Below are 24,079 nucleotides of genomic sequence, written 5' to 3'. Positions count from 1 at the left end.
TTTAGGTAATCCGTGGGAGAGTCCTGCTGGAAGTTGCACGGCCCAAAAAAACCCCCAAAACTAAAACAACAACCACCAAAAAAAAAAAAAAAAAAAAAAAAAAAGCATTAGGCATGAGGCTGTAAGGCAGGACCTAAAGAAAAGGATGTCCTCTTCAGCCCGAGCAGGACTGCAGCGGGCTGCCTGCGGGCGCCCGTCACGGCTTCACGGCTCGGCCTCGCCACCCCAGCACAAGGCACCCTTCCTCAGGGCAGCCTCGCAGAGACACCAGGGATGCCACGGCCCTCGAGGTGACTGCAGCTAACAGATCAGGCGTGCACCAGCAAGTGACACTCTCCGTGTCCCCCCTGGCGCCCGCGGCGCAGGGACCGCTCGGGGCCGCTCCCGAGGCTGGCACGGCCGCCCTGACGGGCCCGCCCTGGCAGGGGCACCGTGGGCGCCACGGCTTTCCGTGGGCAGGCCGCTCCCTGACTCATCTCCACGGGCTCACCCCGACTACGCCGTGCTTGCTCAGCACCGCACTGTGCGTTCAAATGGTGTCCTGCGGGGCAGAGAAAAGCACACAGTCCGTGCTGTTATTGCTGGTAGCTGGGCAGCGAACAACCAGCCCGCCTGCTGCTCTCAGCAATCAGCCCGGCCGGGAGGCACGGCCAATGGTGGAGCCGGCGCGGCTACAAGAAGGGCGGGCGGTGGCGGACTAACCCCCGCGGCGGCGCCGGGGTGGAGGCGGAGGAGGGGCGGAGCGGCCCCGGCGGCGGGGCCGTGGCGGAGAAGGCGGGGAGCGGCCCCGGCGGCGGGGCCGTGGCGGAGGAGGGGCGGAGCGGCCCCGGCGGCGGGGCCGTGGCGGAGGAGGGGCGGAGGGGCCCCGGCGGCGGGGCCGTGGCGGAGAAGGGGGGGAGCGGCCCCGGCGGCGGGGCCGTGGCGGAGGAGGGGCGGAGCGCTGCGCGGAGCGTGCTGGGGCTGCAGGAGCGGCTGCGCTGTGCGCAGGAGCCCGCCGAGGTACGCGGCCAGGAGCGCCAGGGCGGCAGCTGCTGCGCTGTAATTTCTGTGTTCATAAGAGCTCTTCTATGTGAGATAGGTGCTTCTGCTTGTTTTAACGGCGCACATCAGGATGAGCGGGGGTTGTCATGCCCTGCCTTGCTGTTCTTCCTGGTCCAAGAAGGACTAAGATGTTATTCTGAAACGACCCCTGTAGGGTGGCCAGGCTGCTCAGTGCGAGCGAGGAGTGGCTAAGGAACACCTGAAGCAGGCAGAGATGGGGGGGAGCGCGGTCAGAGCAGGTGCTGAAGCTGCGCCGGGCACTGGAGGGGCAGAGGGTACCAAGGCACCCCCCGCTCTCTGAGCAGCAGCCGGCACTCCCAAGGAAATGGAAGCAAAGTAGCACGTGCCAAATTTGCCTCAGTGTTTCACGAAGTAATAAATCACATTTGACTGAAGAAGGTGTATCCAAAAGAGTGATGTCGTTTTTGCTTTGAGGGGCTTTTTAAAAAATTTTTTTTTTCGGAGGGTCACATCCGCTTTGAAAACACAGAACGCTTTTACCTTGATGGGTTTCAAAGGCATTAAAAATTGATACAAGTTTGTGGTCAGAGGCAGAGGGCAGTAGTAAAAACGGCATTGTATTTGGTAGTTGATGAAAAGCTTAGCTATTAATCATGTTTAGAGCCGGTTTTTAAAGTGTGTGTGTATGCATATAGAGGAAATACTGATTTTCATAGCCAGTAATGGTTTATCTTCTTGAATGCCTGTGATGTAGACAATATCTGTCTAAAACGCAAATATCTGTGCAGGTGGTTCTTCAGAAGTTTTAATTTGCAGTTCAAAAAACCTAAGATCTCTTCCAGTGCTACAGAAATGATCAGATATTATAATGTCTGAATTTGTACTTGGGATTAGTGTTGCTGTGCTATTTTGAAGAGGTAGCAAAGGAAAAGAAAGAAACAATTCTAGAGGTAATTTATTTTTAAGTGATCCCAAACCAGTAAGTTTCAAAGCATCCAACTAAAGTGAAAAATGAGAGCAACTCTGGTTTATGATTCATTAAGGGAGGAGATACACTGTTATGCAGCATAGCTGCAAGCAGGTGCTGCATAAAATGGAGCACCTAATGGTGGTGCTGCAGCACTTCTGTCCCTGCTAAAACTGTCTACTGAAATAGAAGTATTTATGGGTAACAGGGCCTAAGGAGTGGCAGGGAAAGTGAGAAACTGATAGCTGTAAATTGGCAGTCATGAAAGGTAGTCCTAACAGAAGTTGAATCTAATAAGAGAAATTATGTGGTTAGCATCTTTAAAGGCAAAGAGGATGTATGGAAATGTGTGGAAAGAATTACAAATCAATATTACAGATGTGTATGTAGGTAAGCATTGTTGTTCAAATACTTGTGTTCCATACTGAGAATGATATTTGTCTTTGGACTTTTTAATAAGTGCTAAAAGTTTTTGATAACCATGCAGAACATCAGTTGTCCATTTCAAAAGCTTCTTAATGTGTGAAATTTGATAGCTACCCACTGAGTTTTCAGAGAATTGACCAAAGGAAGAACAGGTATTGAATGATGCTTATGGTTCTAGGGAAGGTACAGGAAAAAAGTAACTGTACTATTGTTGATAAAGGTCAGTGAAATGGTCTTCATTGACATTGATCATAAAGGAACATGTTGAGCGGCTGCATGATGTTAAGATGTAACTGATGTAGAATTAAAGAGTGGTGCCATGATCCATACCACTTAGTGAAATGTTATGTAGATACTTTCTGCCAAATTTATCTCAAATTGTATTTGGCTGACACTAATTGTAATAAATATATGCAAGCTTCAAGGCATTTGACTTGCTTCTGTCCGATCCTGACTTGAGTAGTGGTGTCACGGGCCTGATATAATACATAAAACTGACTTCAGTTCCACTCACCAAAAATAAGTGCCAGATCGCATCAGGAAACAATATTGGTTTGTGGGTTTGTGGTGGTTTTTTGGAGGGGGTAGGAGGGTGATTATACATCTCTTTGTGACTTGATGCTACTGAAATTTTTCTTAGTTTAGAAGACAGCAAGCATTGTAGGGAAATGCTACACATACTGAAGTAATTTGTGTCAGATGAAGAGAGTCTCTTCTAGAAACCAAATTTGATCATGTGGTAGGCTACATTCATTTGAGCAACACATGTTTTACCATGGCTCAGTGGAAAGTCACAGCTAGGAGCTATGAATGTAGGTCACTCAGGATAGGAGACTGTATTTTGGAAAGCATTGACTCAGAAAATGATTTGGAGCTCTGATGTATTACCAGTTGAGCATGAAATTGCAATAGAGTGCAGTGGCTTATGGGGTAAATGCTATCTTTGGGTAGCTTAGCAGGGTTATGTTATTATTGCTATATAGACGGACAATTACAGGAATATTATGTCCTGTTCTGAGGACTGTTTTTAAAAACAACACTGGCCAAGCTGGAAAGATAATAAGACAGCCGGAGAATGGCTGTAGCTCTGGCTGGCATAACTTAATGAAACTAAAGAACCAAGGTAAAGTGTGTGATTAGTAATTACAATTACTTCTGTGTTGTGTAAGATGATTGGAGGAAAGCTCCTTTTATATAATTAACAGATTTAGTAGCTGGAAACAATACTAGGCAATTGTTTTAGGCAAACTGTTGGTTTTGTTTGTTTGGTTTTTTGTTTGTTTTTATTTTGTTTTGTTTGTTTGTGTGTGGGGTTTTTTGTTTTGGTTTGGGGTTTTTTGTTTGGGTGGGTTTTTTTTTTGTTTTGGTTTTTTGTTAGCTGAGGGCATAGGGATTATTTGCTTGGGAGAGTTGGGTTTTTCTAAGGTGTTTTCCTCAAAGTCCTGGTGCTCTTTCAAATGAGTTATCTAGCTCAGCCAGAAGTTATTGACTTGATGGAATTTCACAGGCTTTTTTATAGAAGGGAATGAGCTAAAGAATCACAAGGATCTCTTTTTGAAAGAGATGCAGCTATTGAGTGAGGAAGGAGAGAAAACAGGAGTTACTGTAGAGAAATGTTGTCAGTCCCCTAAGGACAGATGGTTTGGGAACCTGTTAATGGGTCCAGGCTCAGATAGGGAAATAAGAGGAGACCGTACAACACTTGTAGAAAGGATGATGGAGCAACACTGGTGTCGTGGGAAGAGACCAAACCCAGTGCACCTGGCAGCTGTTGTTACTACTTTGCTTTCAGTTTTGACTCTGGAAAATCTTGTTTGCTCACATGCTTCTTTCCCATTGCTGATTACCATTGATCTCTGCTTTCCAAATTCCAGCCTGCTTTCCCTTCTTCCCTGCATCCTTGCTGGCTTTTGTTCCTACTGTCCTCTTTGCTTTTGTCTCATACCACTATGTGTATGCCAGCTCTCAGTTCGTCCATAAGGCTTTGCCTGTTTATATTGCATGAAGATCTAGGTCTTGGGTTTTCTTGGAATGTCTTTTATGGAAAAACCCCCCCAGTCCTAAAGGGTTTTGATCATTCTTTTTAAATCAGCATTTAGGAATTATGTAGACTAGTCTAGGAATTGTATATGAAGATAACTTTTCTTCAAAATTTTTCTATGAAGTTTACAGTCTCTTAAAGTTGATAGAGTTTTTCCACGAGGATATAGCTGATAGTGGTATGTGAGGTAAAACAGTCTGAAAACCAGTGGAGGGTTACATATGTATTGTTTGTATATGGAAAGTCTTCCATAAAGAAATGACCAGATCCCATCCAGTGAGATAAGAGCCAGATAGGGCACAAATGCTGTGGTGGAAGAAATGGTTAGAGAAACATGCCTCAATAGTCAGTCTTCATTTTGCTTTTGAAGGCATACTCAGAACAGACTTCACAATTTTGCCTTATTTTATGCAATAATTATAAGGGTATACTATATATAGGTATCATGACAACAAAGCTTGTGTTTCTAGCAAGCTCTGGTTTTGGTGAAAGACTTTACTGAGTCCTGTGCTTCACCACAGACCTTTCTCTGGCCTTCACCAAAGCCCGATAGATACTGGAGCTTGGTATTTGTGCTTTGTCTTTGGCAGAGAAATCAGACATCTCTAGCAAATAGGATAAATACAAAGTTTCTCTGCTGCTACAGATGCGTGCCACAAATTAAATTTTACTTCTGATTGTGTCTGTAAGTTTGGTTCTAAATCCCAAGAACTTGGAGATGTGTGATTCCTACTGGCTGGATGCTACCATTTGCTTTGTCCAGTTACAGAACGGAGTCTTATACTTGTCCTGTACATGCAGAGCTGCTGATTCCCCTGCAGCCTGAGCTGTTCTCTGCTTTCAGGTGGTTGGTATAACTTCTAAAAACCTTGTCAGTGTGTCTCATCAATTTTTTCTGCTTTTTTTTTTTAAATGAAACAGTGTTATTTGTCTTAATTTTCCAAATGTGATACACATTTCAAGTAACCAAAATGAGCAGTGTGGTCTTTAGTTTAGAAAACTTGGAAAGTTTTGTTTTTCCTTAAAATGTGTTGATTGCTTTTGAACATGCTTGTCATCTAGGTGCTTTTGTAATTTAGCCTGTTGAAGTTGTATGAATCGTGATTGCCTGCTTCCTGAATTTTTTTCTTCAGAAATAAACTTGGCTTTATGAGTTACCTTAGTCCAAAATCCATCAAGAGGAACTATTCGAAACCCCTATTCACTGTATCTTGCTGAAAACATCCCTTACTATTCTTCCACAAATAGGTTTGTCTCTGGTCTGTGGGATTTATTCCCAGTGGTTTGCACTGCTTGATTATCTAGTCATGTTATATATCCAATATAATGTGTCAGCAGAGGGTTACTTCCTTTTTTCATTGCAAAATAAATTAAATCAATGAGGATATATATTCTTTTCATTAAATAAAAGTGAACTAACTTGACACTGATCATCTCAAGCATTAGAAACTATGTTACCATTGTGAGCAATTATTATTTTTCTTGGGGAGTGCCTTACCTTATCTTAAAAATAAGCAGAACTTCCTATGGTTTTTGTGCTGGTTCTGAAATCTTGGTCAGGAAGGGGTGTTTTGTTTGTTTTGTTTGTTTTGTTTGTTTTGTTTGTTTTGTTTGTTTTGTTTGTTTTGTTTGTTTTGTTTGTTTTGTTTGTTTTGTTTGTTTTGTTTGTTTTGTTTGTTTTGTTTGTTTTTGGTTTTGTTTTGTTTTGTTTTTTGGTAGGTATCCTGTCATTTTATAGCTAGCTGAACTTTTTGGGAGAGATTTGATTTGTTAGCTCTGGTCCTGGGTGTATGTCTTACCTTTGCAACTTGCCTCACATTTTCCCAGACTGTGAAGTATTTCTCCTGTGCTTGTCCAGACTCAGAAGCACTGTTGTGGGGTGGATGATTTACAGAACTGCATGCCAGGCATGTAGATAGAGCCCACTGAACACAATGAAAATCAGTATCAAGTGTGGGATTCCACTACTCTAATGCATTGTAGGAACAATGAAACTTAGAGCAACGGTAGAGCAATATATCCCTGGAGTGCAATTTGTAAATTGTTTCTTCGAGCTTGCTACTCATTTTTTAGTACCACTTCCACCTCCTGCAATGTCATTTAAGAAGCAGTATCTAATATAACAAATGACAGTTCATCAGTTATTTAAATTAATATAGCTGTTATTATTGTCAGAAGATTTCTGGGGTTGTGTTTTGTGTTCCTGCTGTTACATTGAGAAGTGTCAATGATCTGAAACACTTGACTAGTATTTCAGGCTTTGTGAAAGCCTTATGAAATGCTGCTATTTCAGTTGTACATTAATTCTGTCATCTCCATAACATAGTTTCATGTGTGTGGTTGTGAATGTTTCAGTGGGAACACTAAAGTGGGGGATGCCATTCTTAAACCACAACAGGAAAATAAGACATATGCTTAGCTGCAAGACTCTGGGATGCCATATACTCATTGCCAAAAAAATTGGATTATATTGCTGTTGAAATTTATACTCTGTTTATAAATGAGACTTCTTTGTTATTACAACACTTTTCATAGGAAGATCTGCATTTTGTATGTGAAAAAATCTTTCCTGCTTTTATGGAAGTCTTGAGTTTTGTAACAGGTGTAAGCTTTGACAGTGCAAAAGAAAACAGTTGTTCTAGCTTGAGCTTGTTTTGATAAAATACAAATTGCAGTTATGTTTTCAAAACCTTATTTTGTGCAATCTGGGCTTGCACCAGCTCTGTTGTCCTTTCTTGGCCTGGACTGATGCAGTAGTGCTGCTGACTGTGAGACTTGCTGATTTTTGCATGGTGGCTTTGCATAATGCAGCTTTTCTATTGGCTCTGTGACAAGTTAGGGCCACTGCTACAGGACGAGGAGGCATATATATGTAGCCTGTACTACTGTGATATTTATTTTTACTGTAATCTTTGTAGCAGTAAATTCAAACTATCTACTGGATTTTCTGGTGCTACTGAAATTGAGGGGTTGGCAGGACCATACTGGTTCACAGCACAGACTGCAAACATGGCCCTGATGTGCTGTAAAGGAGTGCTTACATTTTCCAGGTGTTACTGGATGTTCCTTTTAACACTACTGTGTATTTTTGGATTAAATATGTGAATGAGGATGAGAAGAACAGAATAGGATTTCCAAGTATTTGTTTAAATGTAATGTTTCCTTCCAGATTATTAAAACACTTGAGGTACTACAAGGTTTGGATTTATCGCTGGATATTCTAGTGGTAAGTGATCAGTAGTAATACATTAAACTCTTTAGTGAATTACTATGTAAATGTCAGGAGTGTGCATTTGTAGAAGTAGTGAACATGTTGCATTTTATAATTTTGACTTTATATCCTATTTGGTTAGAGTCATTTTCCAAAAGCTGGTCATCCAACTTGATAAATCCAGTATTACGTCAACAGTGATAGTACTGAGGAGGGAACGAAGCATATAGAGGACACTTTGCTTCACTGTAAAACTGCCTTCAATCAATGCTTAAAACAAAGCAAATATGGGTGAACCATTCTTTAGGTCAGTTGTCTAACTCTTCCATCTTTTATTAGCAGCTCAAAGTTAGTTTCTTGCATTTAAAGAGCAGGCATCCCAAATAATGATTCCTGTGGCTTTTATCCTCATCCAAGCTGCATCATATCAAATTCTATATTACATATTGTCACAGTGGTCTGTGAAGCTTCTAGCTATCATAAGCAATGTGCCTGTGTTTTGAGAAGAAGAAAAATGTGGGTTTTGTGAGAGAATTCTTTGAAGAGTAAGAGGAAAAATATAGTTGCCAAGATATTTGGGTGGCCTATTCAGGAAAAGGTGTTTGCCTGCCTAGACACAGGCAGACTTCTGCTTGAATGAAGCAGTATGTATTTTGTTTTCTAATAAAAATACATAATCTCATATTGCAAGTAGTTGTTTAAAATGACAAAGGGTTTCTGCAGATGATTCATGTTCCCAGCAATGTTGCGTGTTTTATAACGGGACAAACTTTGACGGAAGCCTTCAAGTCAAATAGAGGAAAGTGATGTCTTACAGCTGAGGGCTCCACATATTTTTAATGCATCTGAAGAACGTCAATAGCTTTATGAAATAGTCCCACCAGAATTCTTCCATCTGTTTGCAGTAACTGACTTAACCAAATCAGGTTGCTCAAAGCTAAATATACTTGAAGTGAATTTAGGGAAGCCCTTTCTAGGGGCTGAGCTGATTACGTGGGAGTAATGTGTATAGCTCAGACTTCACAGGAGTGTAATTTCACTAGTTAGCAAGAGCATTAACAGGTTGCAGTGAACCTACTGAATTCCATATTTTGTGTGCATCTTAAAGATGAGAGTTTGTGAATCAGAGGTGCTTACTGATAATACAGAATTAACATCACCTGTGATTCTGCAAACAAAGTCTGCAAGATATTTTTGCTTAAACAAAACACACTAGAGTGAGACTTGAAGACACAGTGACACTGTGAAAATAACTCTGCTCCTTTGACCCTTCAGTGCTGTACTACTGGTTGAGATGTATTTTACATTATGCTATGCCCAACATATATGCTCTCTAATATGCTGAAATGTGCTTAATAAGCCTAAAGGAAATTTGAATTGATGCATTTTGTGGGATTAAGCATTTGAGAGAAGTGAAATTCCTGAAATACTGTACATTTAATGGAGGAAAATTACTTACCTTAATTTTATGAATTAAGGCTGCATCTTGTTCCCCATATTTGGTTATAAATAACTACTTCAGTTCCATTTGCAGTATAAAGAGTGCATTTATTCTGTCTGCCATAGGACTGCCCTGAATATTAGGCTAATACTGTTTGTAGCAGTTTTAGAGGAGGTGTTATTTGGGATGAGAGTTGTGATTTATTCTGCCCATCTTTCTTGCATATCTTCAACAGGAAACTGGCATAGAGAAAACAGTTGACAGTTTTAGGAAACATGCCGCTGCTGGGAATGTAGCTAAAAGTCTGTTAAAACAATGGAAGAAGCTTATTTCTCCAGAAAGTAAAAGGTAGGTGTGGACTTTTTTCCTAAAAGTTAGTTATACTGTAGTGTAATTTTAAAATACAGATTGGAAACTTAGGAAGGTGTTTACAATGACAAATGCACATTGAATTGGAATGTGAATTGAATGGAAGAAATGAGAATGCAGTTATAAAATATGAGAAAAATAATCAGACCATTATTGGTCAACTGGCCAGTTGGCACTCTGACTTCAGCTGCTTTTTTTGACTGGCACAAGTTCTTAGGTCCCAGCTAGTGCAAACGGGACTAAACCATGATGGGCACTGCTCTGCACTTCAGGAAATTGGGAAACTTGCTCTTTCTTCCCAGAGGTGGTGATGAAATGAGGCAGCTCTCCAGTGATTTGGTTGTATTTCTTGTAATGTTCTTGTGGGCTGAGAGGGCCTTCCAACACTGGAGGAGTCACAGTGAAGCGATGCAGTTTCTTCTGAGACTGAAGCAGCCACCACTGCCATGGCCAGGCCCACTCTGCTTTAGATGCTTTGCAGAGTTCCAACACTTCCAGGCAGTTGAGCTGGGAAAACCAAGGGAATAGTTTGACTAAATAGTGCATTTTAAATCTGAAGTTGTTCAAACAACAGGAAAGTAAAATACCAGAATCTGTGATAAGCGAATCATAAAGGCTGACCTGTTAATCTGTATCACCTACAGAGCATGATGTAAATTCTCTGTCTCCTGATTATTTCAAGCACTATGTCTTTGTTATAAAGCACGCAGGGAAACTTTGTGAAAAGTGGTATCCAGCATGTTATGAGCAGATAGTACTGCCAGGTGTGTTTTCCTACGCAGGGTTATGTCCCTATTCCCCACTTGTTTTGCTTTCAATTCTTGTTGCAATATTTAGCAGTGCTAGACCCAAGAACTCTGTGATTCTGTGCTGATAATGGAAGAGTAAGAACACAGCGCAGAACAAAGTTCTAGGTTTTGTGAAACTATGACACATGGTGTGATTTTATGCTTTTAGTTTTACCAACATAGGGAAAAACAGATTGTTTAAGAATTTAACGTCAGCTGTAGAATGGGATGTAATTTTTTTTTTTATTGTTGCAGTGGTCACAGGAGAAGAAAAAATAATGAAAAAGGAAAATGTGAGACAAAATCTTCTGTTTCCAAGGAGATTAAGCCTTCAGAGAAGCCCAAAACATCTGTTCTGGCCTTTAGAAGTTCCAGTAGTGCTCCCATTTCTGCAAAGTTGAATAAGGAGCATGTTTGTAGTAAAAAGACCCATCAAAGTACAAATTCTGCATCTCCAAAAGAATGTGATCATGAAGAATGTAGCAGCAGTGGTTCTAAGCACGCTTCCCAGGGTACCAATTCTCAGGCTAAAGAAAGTGAGTTCAAAGAGAGCAAGAAAGTTTCAGAAAAGCAGCATTCCTCTGCAGCAAATGAAGGCTTATTACCCCTGGAGGAAAAGCCCAGTAAGGATGCTTCCAAACAGAGAAATCCTAAATGTGTGAAGAAACGAAAACAAAATCTTGTCATGAAAGACCGAGCCAAATCCTCTAGTGATGAGGAATTTGAACCCCCTACTATGTCTTTTGAAGCTTATCTTACTTATGATGAGATAACCAATAAAAGAAAGAGAAAGGCTTGTTCTACAGGTGCACGGCCAAAAAAGTGCATTGAACAGAAGAACAGCTCATTACCACAAAAGACTTCAAAACTTCCTCAGGCAAAAGTGGGAGTTGAAAATGTAAAAAAAAGTGAGAGTGAGCAATCAGAAACTCCCAGTAAAAAGGTAAACCACTACAGGGTTGAGATAATAGCAGATAAACTGCAGACAAACAAGTGCTTTGGACTTTTATTTTCAGTGAAATTTATCTGTATTTGAAGGAACAGATTGCATGACTCTGATGTATCAGCTGCACTGTAATTGGCAAGAATTACAATAACTGGGGGGAAAAAAAGATACAGTTTGCAACTGAATTACTTGTATTTTTAGTATTATTTCCAATATTACAGTAGTGTTTGATCCATATCAACTAATCTGCATTTGACTTGAAAAATGCAAAGGCAGTTACCTTTGGAAAGATGTCCACCTTTTTCCTTTCTTGACCATTCTGGTTTGTGGCTGCTGCAGCTCTTTGTGTATAGAACAGTCCTTTTGTCAGATGCTGTGCTTCTTTAACAGTGAATATTAAGGTTTGCAGTGGAACTCAGCCTTCTTTAAATGCATTGAAGTAAACCACAGTATTGCATATAAAACTAGATTATACATTTTCTTAATCTGGGCTGTCCTAGTCCCTTGAAATGCAAAAAGCTTAAGTAGCTCCTCTGAGAAAATGTGTATGTAAAAATGTGTATTAATTAGACCTTTTAAATGAAGAGCTTTTGTGCACTGAAAATTAGAGTTATCTTCAGATTTATATCTTCACTGTGATGTGAAAGCTTTAGGCTTTTTTTTTTTTATTGTGGAAGATCTGCAATCTGAGTGTGGTATCTTCTGTCCCAAATGGGGAAGTATTAATGTAGAGGCTTATGTGTGATACTCTAACATAAACTGTTGGAGGAAAAACCTCAGATATTCAAGCAGGTGAGAAAAGTTACTATAGATACTAAAATAGTATCTATACTGTTGTAAGTGCAGGGAGTGCAAGGCTGTTAAGTGCCTGACTTGGAATTGGAGGACACCTAAGACCCAATTTAGATATTGCACATGATCCATTTGTAGGGACCTATACTGAACAGGCTTCTGCATCTTTAAATCCCTTTTCAGGGGATTAGTGGTGAACATTTTAGGCTAAATGGCTTACTGAACATGATCTAGCAGGCTCAGTAGGACCAGGTATAAAGCTGTTTCTTGTCTTTTAGAATTATGCTTTTGTCATCTTGCAGTTTTGCCTCATTCAGTGCATGCCTCAGTCGTGATTTATCTGAAAGCCCCTTAGCTCTACATTTCTACTCTGTTCTTTAATCTTTTTATGTGCTGATTGCAGATGTCCCACTAAGTTCCTTTTGTGGTATAGTCTTGGTAAGTGGAATATGAAAGGATATACTGAACAGTAATCCTGTGAGTAAATTTAGTGTAGAAAGACAAGAATTCTAGTTATCCTAGTTCATTTTGGGATTTGCATAAATGTTTGGGGGTTTATTGTAGCTTATTTTAAGCCTCATTAACCCCAAATTTATAATGTTGAAGCAGTGTTTCCTTGACTGTGCACAGGCCAAGGTGGCATCCTTCCAAGAGCTTCTTAATACTCCACTACCTAAAATTCTGCCAGGGATCTCACAATCATCTCCCCCATATGCTGCAGACTTTACAGGTAAGTAATATACAAGGCTGATAAATATGAAATAGTGCAGGTTTTTACAGCTCTGTGTAGAAATGTTTTATCCCCTTTTCCAATAAGCTGTATTAGCTCATCAGTCCATGGCAAAGAAGGGCCTCACTTTCACTTTCTCACCTGTAGAAACCGTGTTGAAGCTGAAGAGAGTTACAGGGCCTTCCTTCTTATGGCTTGCTGAGTCTGAGGAAGGTTCCCACAGACGTAGAGAAGGCATAAATCGAGTGGCAGTTCTACAGGCTCCATTTATCTTTACTCCTGTCTATATCTTAAAGCAGGCAAAGCCTTAGTAGAAATTATCTTAGGTAAAACAAATACATGAAGCATGGATGCCTTAAGAGGCCTCCCAGAAACAGAGACTAGACAGGAGTAAGGGAATAAAAGTAGGTATTTATTTGAAAGGCCTTCAAAGGTACACCCTGGGGACTCTGAAGCTATTCTCAAAATGGACCCCAAGATGGACCCCAGGTCATGAGTTCTTCACCCTTTTATAGGTTTGGTTCATTTGCATAGCAGGGTTAATTCTCCAATTAAAACTCCAGTTTTCCCCTCACCTTTCCCCCCCTTAGTGGCTCTTTGGTTTATACTTTTGGCCTAGGACAGTCTTGGTGTCCTTGGAAAGCAGGGCCAGAGAGGCTTTGTTATGTCTACCTAGCATGAGAGAGCAGAAATTAACAGGCTACAAGAAACTTCAGAGTCACACACCAAGCAGTACAGAATTTGAGAAATATAAAAGCTAAAACCTAAGGCATCACACTAGGTCTAGCTCTGGCATAGGAACCACTAGCATCTTTATAGGTAGGTGACATAATGTGCCAGTGGTTCCCCTAGCAGCTCTTCTGATGTTTCAGTGTTTTCATACCACTGGGATCTTGAAACATTGCTGCTATTGCAGCTTCTGGCTTCTCTAAGATAGCTCAGGAGGATTAATAAGGTGCCTGTAGGTGGGTAACAGAGTAACTGAGGTGTGAACACAGCTCACATAGACTGGAGATAAATAATGCAAGACTGGTTTGAGTTGGTGCAGCTCACCTGCAGTGTACATGTTGTCTTGGTGTTAGACAATGGTAAACGGCCTTCCACAATTTACAGTATGTGCTAGGGCCCCAAACTGTAATACGATAACTTCGTATTTCAAGAAAAAGTAATACATGCTTATCTCAGAGCTGAATGTTGGAAGCATTGTGAAACCTGCCTGGTGTTTTGCTTGCAGCTTCCACAGCAGCTGTTTTAGACGCGCCCCAGCAAGTCGATGAGATCGTTCAATTCACAGGACAGAGACTGAACTCTAAAATGCAGGTTTACTCTGGCTCTAAGGCAGTCTGCCTTTCGAAGATGCTGACGCTGTATGAACAGTGTGTCCGTGTGCTTCACAACAATATTGAGTGTGAGTACTTCAGGGGGGTTATAGCAGCCATGACTCAAAGGGTATGAGATTTTTCTTCTCTAGGCCAACAACTGGCCTACTAAAATATATTGTCCCTCCCTACAGAGGATGACTTGAAGCAGGTTGAAAGGCACTTGCAGAAATGGATTGATGGCTGTGCTAAAATGTACCTTTGTTTTGAAAGCTTACCATTTTTAAAGGTCCAAGTTTACTTAAAATAATGTCCTATAAATTATAAACCAAAAATTCTTCCCATCCCCATGTTTGTTGTGATCAAGACATGCTTTTCTTCCTTGCATAGGCAGAGGAGGAAGAGATGCGTATCAGTAAAGATGGGGTAATGACTACTCAGATGCTTTATCTATCCTCAAGTATTTACTGCTAGTCAGTATGGAACTGCTGGTTTATAAATACTATGTCATAGCCTGACATAGGATATTCTGTTAGTGCTTGCTAAAATTAACTTGTGTTTTTATTTTTAAACTTAGTGGTGTTACCCATTGAGTAAAATAAGTGAGATACTGAAAGTACTGTCCTCTTTTGTAGTGCTACAGGAAGCAGGAGATGTGCCCTTTGAAATTCTTGAGCCTGTGCTAATACGTTGCACACCAGAGCAGTTGTTTCGAATAGAGAAATGTAATCTGGTAAATTCTGCCTTGTTAAATTTGGGTAACCACAGAGTTCCACAACTCCACGGGTTGCACTGGTTTTCTGTCTTGCATACTAATTTCTTTGAATTCAGCTGTCATTATCAAGTCTCCCTCTCTCGAGTGTCAGGATTTAAAACATTCAGGAGAATTACTACTGATGACTAAGTGAAAGAAAGTGTGTATAGAAGAGTATTTCTGTTTCTAAAAATAAGAAAAAAGATGACCACTGTATTTACCACTGAAATAGCTGGGAAAGTCAGAACCAACTGTTTTTAAGTTACAAACTGTTAAGGCTGCAAAGCATATCAGTCAGGAAGTAGCTGGGGTGAGATTTCATGTGTGTGGTAGATTTCTTATCTACACTGTTAGGACTTGAGCTCCATGATGCACTTGGACATTGATATTCTCAGTGTGTACTCCTTCGTAGGACAAGTTAACCTTTTCTTGTGTGCTTCGAGTTGAGAGCCAGAGTGGCCTGAGCCTCTGCTGTAATCACAAGTCTAGCCTGTAGGCATGGCTTACTGACTCCAGGTCTGCTGCTTGAAGCTGTGTGATTACCAGGCTGCAGTCAGTGTCCCTGCATGGTATTGCCATGGTGTGGGTACCTGTGTCAGCACGTGTGGTGGGATTTGTTCTGTGCCTTCTTCCACCAGAGGCGTGGGTTGTGTCTGTAGGCTCAGGTAACAGGTACTCTTGAAAATGTTATTTTGCAATCTCTGATTTAAAATATCTTGTGTTCAAATTAGACATTTATAAAAGAGACTGACCACTTGTGGAAGAAGCACTGCCAAAGAGACTTTAAAAATGAGAGCCTTCAGGAACATGAGTCTTGGCGTGAAATGTACTTGAGACTGTTTAATCAGAGAGAAGAAAAACTGAAGATCCTTACAAAAAATATTCTTTCAGCTCAGTCTGAGAAACCAAAAGGTAAAATCTCTGTTTAGCTCTTCCACTTACAAAACCCACCCTTCTGCTGTTCTTGACAATATGTTTGGTTTAGTGACTTATTTGCAGTGAGTACTAATGCTGTACTTCTAGGAGAAATCATCAGGAACAAACACTGTTCCTCTTAAATTAAAATTTGCTTAAAAATAAATACATGCACTAATACAATACATTGGTGTATCCTGCAAATATTATGCATTAGACAAATCTTACCTTACTGGTTAGACTGAAGATTCTAAGCAACAATGCAAAGAGTTTGGGACATAAAGGACATGTATCTGCTACTCCTTGCTTCTGTATTAGGCAGGCAAGTAAAAATGGCTTATATGACTGGCGCAGCAAAACCACCCAGGAACATTCGCCGACAGCAAGAAATCCATGGGACAGCAGGACCTGTCATCCAGCTTCATCCCACAGAAAAGTGCAAGTAAGTGCTATGTACAATGCTTTTAATTTATGTGTCTTTGTCAGTTCAAAATTGTTCTTGCAAAATAATTTTAAAGTTCTAAATAACTCTATTTACTTTCCTTTTTTTATGTGGCTAGTAGCTAGAAACAAACTTGCCTTTTAAGTCTTGTGTGTTCTTCAGCTTTGTGTGCATTGTCATTGCACATTTCTCGAAAGTGCCAGTGAATTCACCCTCCCAGCTGGAGTGTAAGTGGACGCTGTTTTTTTTTCTCCAGATTGCACCAAAGCCGCTTGGCATCCTAGGGAGATTCCATTGTTGATAGTTTGGGTCTGTAAACCTGCCTAGTAGCCTCACGTGTTTTCCTGCTTTGATAAAATCCCAGTCAGCTGCCTGGTGTGATACAGCTGACCAAAATGAACCTCAGGAACTTTTAATATTTCTTCTTTCCTGTGAATTTCAGAAGCTTACTCAAACAGCCTTGCTGCTCAAGGTGGTTGTAGTATGGGTCAGGAAAGGCAGCCTGGATGTAAGAATTTTCTTAAAGTCAGCTTTTACACCAGATAAATTTTCATAACTGTGCCTTTAGCTGGTGAGATTCAGAAGGTTCTTTCCATACTGTTGCTATTTTCAGTGAAAAGATAGTTCCCCACCAAGACAGTAGCCTAAGGCACTTTGAACTGTGCTTTTGCTTTCAGTTGCTTTGTGGGAGATTGAGTCTGTATTGTGACAGACCAGCCTTTCCAGTTTAGGGGCTTCAAGTATAGTAGCATACAATTACATATGTCCTTTGTGCTCTAGTAATCTCTGGACCAGGAACTGAATGATGTAGATAGACCAAGCTTTGCATGATTTTTTTTTTCTCAGACATGATAAATTAGGAAGAACTGGTGTTGTGGGAAGGAAGCTGTGAAGAAGGTCGTTGCTTTGCCTTCTTGAGAAGCAAGGGTTTGTTTAGGCACGATGAATTTCACTTACTGCTTTGACCTATTGGTTTTTTAAGCTGCAGAATTTGTACAGCTGAAATTGTCACTTAAGAGGCTGGTCTTGCAGGAGCTAAAAATCCTGTGGCAGACATGGAGATCCTTAGCAGGCCACCGTTCTCACTCAGTGTGCAGTGGTGCTGAGTGCTGGCAGAATCCTCAGTGACTGGCTCTGAGGAGCACAGGGCTGGTCACATTGGCGACATTGTGCTGACACTTCAGTGCTGCATTGGGTTAATGGCCTTCAGCAGGAGGCCTCAGCTCTGTATATGCATCTGCCTCAGTCCTTGTCTTGTTGACTGAGGATTCCAACATCATGTTTAGTTACTTATTGTGCCTTTTGCTAGTTACTTGTAGTTACAGAGGTATTGTTTTTAAATACTCTTATTTACCCTCATTTTACCCTCGTTTTCTGTCAATGAGCTAGTTAGCAGTTCAGCTGTGTTCAAAGAGGGAAATAAACATAAGGTGCAAACTAGAGCACAGAGCATTATGAATCACAGTGTTATTGCTGACGATTTTGATCTGTCACAAACTGATAATTTTAAAGACAAATAAGAGACATGGAATCTTACAAATGTAATATTTGTTCAAGAATTAAAATGGACAAGAGGATCATCTGTGATCCCTTCTAACCTGAATTATCCTATGATTTTGAACTGTATAAAGTCTCTTAAATGTGTCCAATTAGGCTGTTGTTTTTGTTTTTTTTTTTTGTTTTTTTTTTTTTTTTTCCAAAATGAGCCAGGGCAAATAGTAGCTTGATATTAAATGCTAACTTTTTTCTTATTTGCTTGTTGTAAAAGAATAGGGATTCCAGAAATGAGAGACAGAAACAAGACATTATCAAATCTGATTCCTGCTGGCAACAGTAGTTCTAGCTCAGATATCATGATTCAAGATGGAAAGAAGCCTACCAAAAGTAAGTGGCATTTCCTAAGATGATAAATTTAATTTTTTTAACCTGCTGACTACTATTTTATGTTTAATATTATACTAATAGCATTTAAAGTTGCTCATAGCTGTAATCCTGATGGGTCTCTTTGTTTTGTTGTTGTTCTTGAAGAAATTGCACCAATAATGAAGAAAACTTTGAAAGCACTGAGGAGTAGAGTTGGACAACGATAAAATGAGGCTGTGTATTTGAAGCTTACGTGATGTGTCTGTTTGTGTATTATGCTACAGTGAATGAAAGTAATGTTCATGTAAGCACTGTTAATTTGTCTTAGTTAAAATAGGTCTGAAAAATTGCAGGGGTGAATAATTAGCAATAAATACTGAAACCTCCAAGTCGTTTCATACTGCTGCCTTCTTACTTGAATTGAAATAAGGTCAGTACACACACTAATGATAAGTCAGTTTATATGAAGTTTTATAGATGATGTATTTATCAGTTTAAGTTGATGAAGGGTCTGGGGCACAAGTGTTGTGAGGAATGGCTGAGGGAATGGGGGTGGTTTAGTCTGGAGAAAAGGAGGCTGAGGGAAAGACCTTATTGTTCTCTACAGGTACCTGAAAGGAGATTGTACATGCATGGGGGTTGATCTCTCTTCCCAAGTTACAGGACAAGAGAAAATGGCCTCACGTTGCACCAGTGGTTTAGATTGGATATTAGGAAAAATTTCTTCACTGGAAGGGTTTTCATCACTGGAACAGGCTACCCAGAGAAGTGGCTGTGTTACCATCCTTAGAGATATTTTAAAGATGTGTAGATGTGACATTTGAGGATCAGAGTGCTGGATTAACAGCTGGACATTGAGGATGATCAGGGTCTTTTCCAACCCAAACAATTCTGTGATTCTATGATTCTACTAAGTGTGGAGATTAAAGAAAGCTTGGACTATACTCTGATCTGCTGCTCTCAGCCTGTCATGAAGAGGCCTAGCTCACAACCTTACAGGCATTTGTCTTAAACTGAAGAAGCTATTTGGTCTTGGATAGCTGTCCTTTCAAGAGTTAGGGACTACTGCAATTTGGGATTGGTCTGTGAATGGATTTACTTTTAGAAATGAGATATGTCTTTGTAATTTCTTCTAAACCAGTTCACTTGCATGAATTGTAAGCCTGACTTTGCTTTGAAGGCATGGCTTAGAAATGGAGGAACTCTATTGTACTCAGTAGTTGCAAGCAGGTATTATTTCTTTCTTTGTACTTCCAGGATTTGGCATCTTAGAACTCCTCATAAAGGACAGAGTAAGGTTGTCATGAAACCTTTGATTTGATGTCTCTTACTCAAAACACCTTATGTGTGAATTTCCTCACTATCCTATATGTTAGGTATTACAGGTAGATTACAAAAATACTGCTACTAAAAATGGCTTTTAAAGCCATTAATGTAGTCACCCATCCATTACAGCTTGTGCAAATGCCCTGTTTGTACAGGGATTTGAAGGCAGCAGGTGTGCTGCTGTGTTGTGTTTTTTCTCCATGCATTATAGTCGCACTAAAAAGAATGAAGGTTGAAAACAGGTGTGTTGAACTGGAAATGCTGGGGGAGCTTTCTCTGTTTCTGAAATCAGAACAAACATTAACTAGTAGGAGAGGTAATGCAGCATCTGTCATACATACCTGAAGAGTTAATCCCAGAAGCATTCTTCACAAGACCTGAATCTGGCTGAATGGCCAATGTACCACTCTTTGTTGCTAATCAGTTGGTGGCAGATGCTCAATTCAGCTGGAAGTTTCTATCAAGTGTGGTGTCTTTTTGTGTGAGAAAAGCCAAAGTCATTGGTTGGGCTCTGGCATTTGAGAGCACAGCTGCAGCCATCTAGAACAGATACAGATGATGGGAATGTCCCCTTGGGAGTCTGAAGGATAAACAGTTGTTTTAACAAATAGGCTTACATTGTTGATTGGCGATAACTTTCCCTATCTGTGACAGTAGTAGCAGAGTTATGTAGAGGGCAAATGTGACTTCAAGATTAGGGGGCTTTCCTCTTCTCACTTTTTCTCACTTCAAAGGCTCTAGATATAGCTCTGGTAAGAGATACACAGCGGGTACTCATGGGATCAGATTGTCATCCTGACAATTTCTAATTTAGAAAACACAGTAGACAAGCAAATCTCTTTATTGTAAAGTAGTTGGTGCTACACATACTTTAGGCTAGGGTTTTTCTTTTGCTTGTGCTGTGGTCTGTTCCTATGGACTAATGCCCACCCGAGCCTGCAGTACATTGGGCTACTATGGGAATGCATCTTTGTGAGGAATCTTGTTTTTGTGGTTTGACAGTGCTTGATATCACAATACAAATCATACATGGAGGCAAATTTAAAGCCTGCTTCCAAAGCATACCCTTTTAATCTAGAACACTAATATACATGCTGCTGCAGTCTCCTGCCTTCCATCCCTATATACAGTTACTCCAGTATAGAGGAATTACTGCTGGGTATGTGTTCCTGGCATCTGACATACTGAACATTACACATGGTATTGGACTGTATTGGCCTGAGGGAGATGACTTTCCTTCTGGTGGATGGGTGAAAGATGTTTGCTTGGTTTTGTTGCATATTCTCCAGGCTGGCTGCCACATCTCATCAGAGGAGACCTCTGATCCTTCTTGGATAAGGGACTATTTTCACAGAAAGACTGAATGTTACAAGTGCGTGATGGCCTCCTCTTCCTTAAAAACACATTGCAGCTCCTAGTCCTCCTGCAGTATCTCTGGAGCCTTTTATCCCAGCAGCATAATGCTTTTCCCTCCAGGTGATATGCAAGTTCCATATTAATTTCTGGCAAGTTAAATAAATAATGGGAGAAAAATATGGGCACAAAAGGAAAGTCCTGCTGTTGTGGAAAAGACCACAAATGCATATTTCTTTTCTTCTTGAGCTTTTTTCTTCTTTCAAGCATAGAAACCACTTTCCACTTCCTGACAGTGTTTGTTTCATAGCATTCAGGAACGTTTTCCATCCTGTTAGTGGCTGGGCCCAAGAAGCAAGCTTGGCCTGATTGCTATACCACTTAAAAAAGGAGGATGCATGATGTTGCCATCTAAACAGTCCCTGTGGTAGGAGAAGGAAAACAGTTTTGAGGTGAAGTGTTCAATGTTACGAGACCCTGCTCAGAAGGCATATGAATTCCGGGAACTAAACTGCTCTTGGGGACCATGTAGGCGTTTAAATGTTAGCTTAAATCCTGGGCCAGAGCCAGAAGGGGGTGAAGGGTTTGGCATGATCCTTCTGGAAGAATTTGTAGACATCAGTGTAGTGTCCCATGCACGCTGTTGTCAGTTGATGCTGTTTAGGGATCAGTATCTGAGCTGCTGCTAAAGCAAGGTACAGCTGGGATCCCTGTGAGCAGGGAGGTTGTGACAGCTCTGAGCATGATGTAGTTGGCTGTGTGGTACCTGGGGATGTCTGAGGATTTCTGGCGGTCATAGGAGATAAACTCAGCAGAGGGAAAAGAAATCCCCTCACACAGTGCAGATCTCAGACTTGCCATCTGAAAGCTTGGCAAAACATCTGTGCCAGGGTTTAGTGTGGTGAAAAATGTTGATGCACTGATGGGTAAGAAGACCATCCTCTATATACAGCTTTTGGGGAAAAAAACCAACCAAACAAAACACCACTCCACAAAAACCCACATCAACCAGTCAGAGTTGCCTTGTTCTTCATTTCCCTGCCCTTCTGTAAAGACAGGGGAGGTTTTTGAGTGGCTGATTGAAGGCCTTGGTTAGAAAGCTTACTGTCTCCCCCTTCAGCCACCCCCACCATTGAAGAGGGGGGAAATTTATCAAGATTGTTTTCCTGCAGTTGTAACTAGTTACTGCCACTGGAGGAACAAGTCTCTCCTGGGTCACCACTGTAGCAGAAATGGTCTTGGGTTTGCCTATTTATAGGAATAATGTATTGTGATTTTTTTTTCCCCCGTCACCTAATTTCCATATGAGCAATTCTTCCCTCCAGCTCCCAAAGCATTTCCTTTCTGATCTGCTGAATCAGCTGGAGGGGAAAAAGAATGGTGTTGCATTCCTATGATCAATCATATTTGATCCAGTGTAGGGGCTGGGTTCAGCCTTTCTTGGTGTTATCATTTGCCTTTGGTTTTCAATCATCTCTGCTTTCATTGTTTAGCAGTGAAACCTTTCCGGAAAGCTATGGAATCTCTCTGCAGTTGTGCTGCTTAGCATGAGAATGGAAAAAGGATATTCTTTTTCCTGCTTAATGGAAGTGATGTGCAATGTATTTGCCTCCTCTCTTACAGATTCTAGTAAGCATTTTTTAATGTGCTTTTTCCAATTTTCTGTTTTGCATGTGTGAGTTGCATTCTTGCACAACTATTGCATCTTCTCACTTTCCAAACTTCTTCACAGAGCTGAATTATATTTTATTCTGTGGTACAGAATTCCTTTGGTTACATGTTTTGGGTTGTTTTTAAAACTTCAACCCTAATCATTGGCAAAAAAGGGGCTCTGTGACTACACCCATTATAGAGATAGAATTGCAGGCTTTTCAGAAGATAAATATAATTTGTAGAGAGTTTGGATCTAAAACAACAAAAAAGCAGATTAAAAACAAGCATTCCCAAATGTGTAAAGGACTGTACTAATCCCAGAAGACTTGAGAAGATTGTTTCCACAGATGGACATACCAAGTCTCTGATGGCCTGGAGATGAAACATCCTGGAATTTGAGGTCTAACCATCCTGTGCATTTAACCCTACTCAACTTCCTCACCAATGTGCCCTAGGCAAAAATGATATTAAAAATGGAGCTTGGAAGTGCTATATATATTCTAGAAGAAAGCATATGATGAGACTGTCACAGTTTTTCAGAAATGAAGCATCAAAAACTCAGAAAACTGCCAACCGTGTAAAGGCACTGAAATCTAGTTTCAGAATCCAAGTGTTTCCCCTAATTTCAGAAGATGAAGCCAATTCAGGTCAGAATAGTGCAGGAGGTTGCAGTTTTGTTATTTTTTTCCCCCCTCAAATTGCAGAACTTTAAAATTCCTGCTTTAAATGTGAAACTACAAAGTCATGAATGTAATCTTTGTAGTTAAGTCCTAAATGGCGTGCTTGCTGTGGGAAGTGCTGGAGGTCAGCAGCATATGTTATGTGAACTCTGTTTACAGAGAAGTCACCTCTTTTTATCTCTGGTGACAGACCTAAAAATGGCACTTGCTGAGGGACAGGACTGAACAACTCTGGAAAATCTTCTGTAGCTGTCTTCCTACAGAACTGTAAATAGGTATCCAAGCAGTAGACAAAGCTCTTTACGACATCTCCAGGCCCTATCCCTTTGTGTTTATGGAATTGCTGAGGCTGCAGAAAGAAATGCTGTTTCAGGAGCAGGAAAATTAACTGCTCAGGCAGAAATAAAGAGCAGCAAACTGCTGCTGGCCTCTGGAAGAAGGAAGGGGTCTAACCTGCAGGAGGGGGAAAAAGCTGCTGAGACCAGACTGGGAAGCAATATTCCCTCTTTTCAAGTTGCTGACCTCTCTGAGGGGCAAACATTGAAGCACTCTTCCTTATGCTATCTAGCTGTGTGTATTACATAAGTTTCTTTCACCAGACAAGGCACTTTTGCTGCTTACAGCTCTTCACAGTGCTCAAGGTTCTCAGCTTTTCTCTCCCACGGATGTGCCATAGCCAGCTCTCTGCAAAACACATTTTCCCACAGTTACCTGGGTTGATGTGCTTTTTAATACTTTCAGACTTTTCACTCTGAAAGTTAGATGATTAGTCTGTCTCAAATTTTAGATAAACACTAAAGTGGTGTATTAAAGTGTGACTTTTCAGAGCATTAGTATCATGCTTGAGCAGTGCTGACAGCTGAGTTCTGGGCTTAAGTATTTAGAAAAGCATGGAGAGACTAAAATGTTGTAAAGAACTCCCAAAGGCTTATGCACAAAGTAGCTTCTCCAGGCTTCCAGAAAGCCTGAGACCTGAGTTTCCTTCTGCAGCCAAGGGATGAAGATCACAGGCCCTGAGCAGAGGTAGCAATCCTTGTATAGGAAAGGAGAAAAATATTCTA

The 24,079-nt window shown here is 40.8% G+C and overlaps 1 protein-coding gene across 1 annotated transcript; it reads left to right on the top strand.

The window, feature by feature from the left end:
* Positions 1-145: 145 nt before the first annotated feature.
* LOC138107066 (elongin-A-like) lies at positions 146-18,395 on the top strand. The gene is made up of 12 exons (XM_069008397.1): positions 146-235; positions 589-999; positions 7,606-7,662; positions 9,324-9,436; positions 10,501-11,188; positions 12,614-12,713; positions 13,948-14,121; positions 14,668-14,765; positions 15,518-15,698; positions 16,020-16,143; positions 17,912-18,027; positions 18,172-18,395. The coding sequence occupies exons 1-12, from the start codon at positions 146-148 to the stop codon at positions 18,231-18,233; spliced, it is 2,214 nt and encodes a 737-aa protein (XP_068864498.1). The 3' UTR covers positions 18,234-18,395.
* The last annotated feature ends 5,684 nt before the right edge of the window (positions 18,396-24,079 follow it).

The sequence above is a fragment of the Aphelocoma coerulescens genome, chromosome 3, assembly GCF_041296385.1.
Source record: "Aphelocoma coerulescens isolate FSJ_1873_10779 chromosome 3, UR_Acoe_1.0, whole genome shotgun sequence".
Lineage (NCBI taxonomy): Eukaryota > Metazoa > Chordata > Aves > Passeriformes > Corvidae > Aphelocoma > Aphelocoma coerulescens.
The sequence above is the reverse complement of the archived record's forward strand: the minus strand, read 5'-3'. Positions and strand labels throughout refer to the sequence as shown.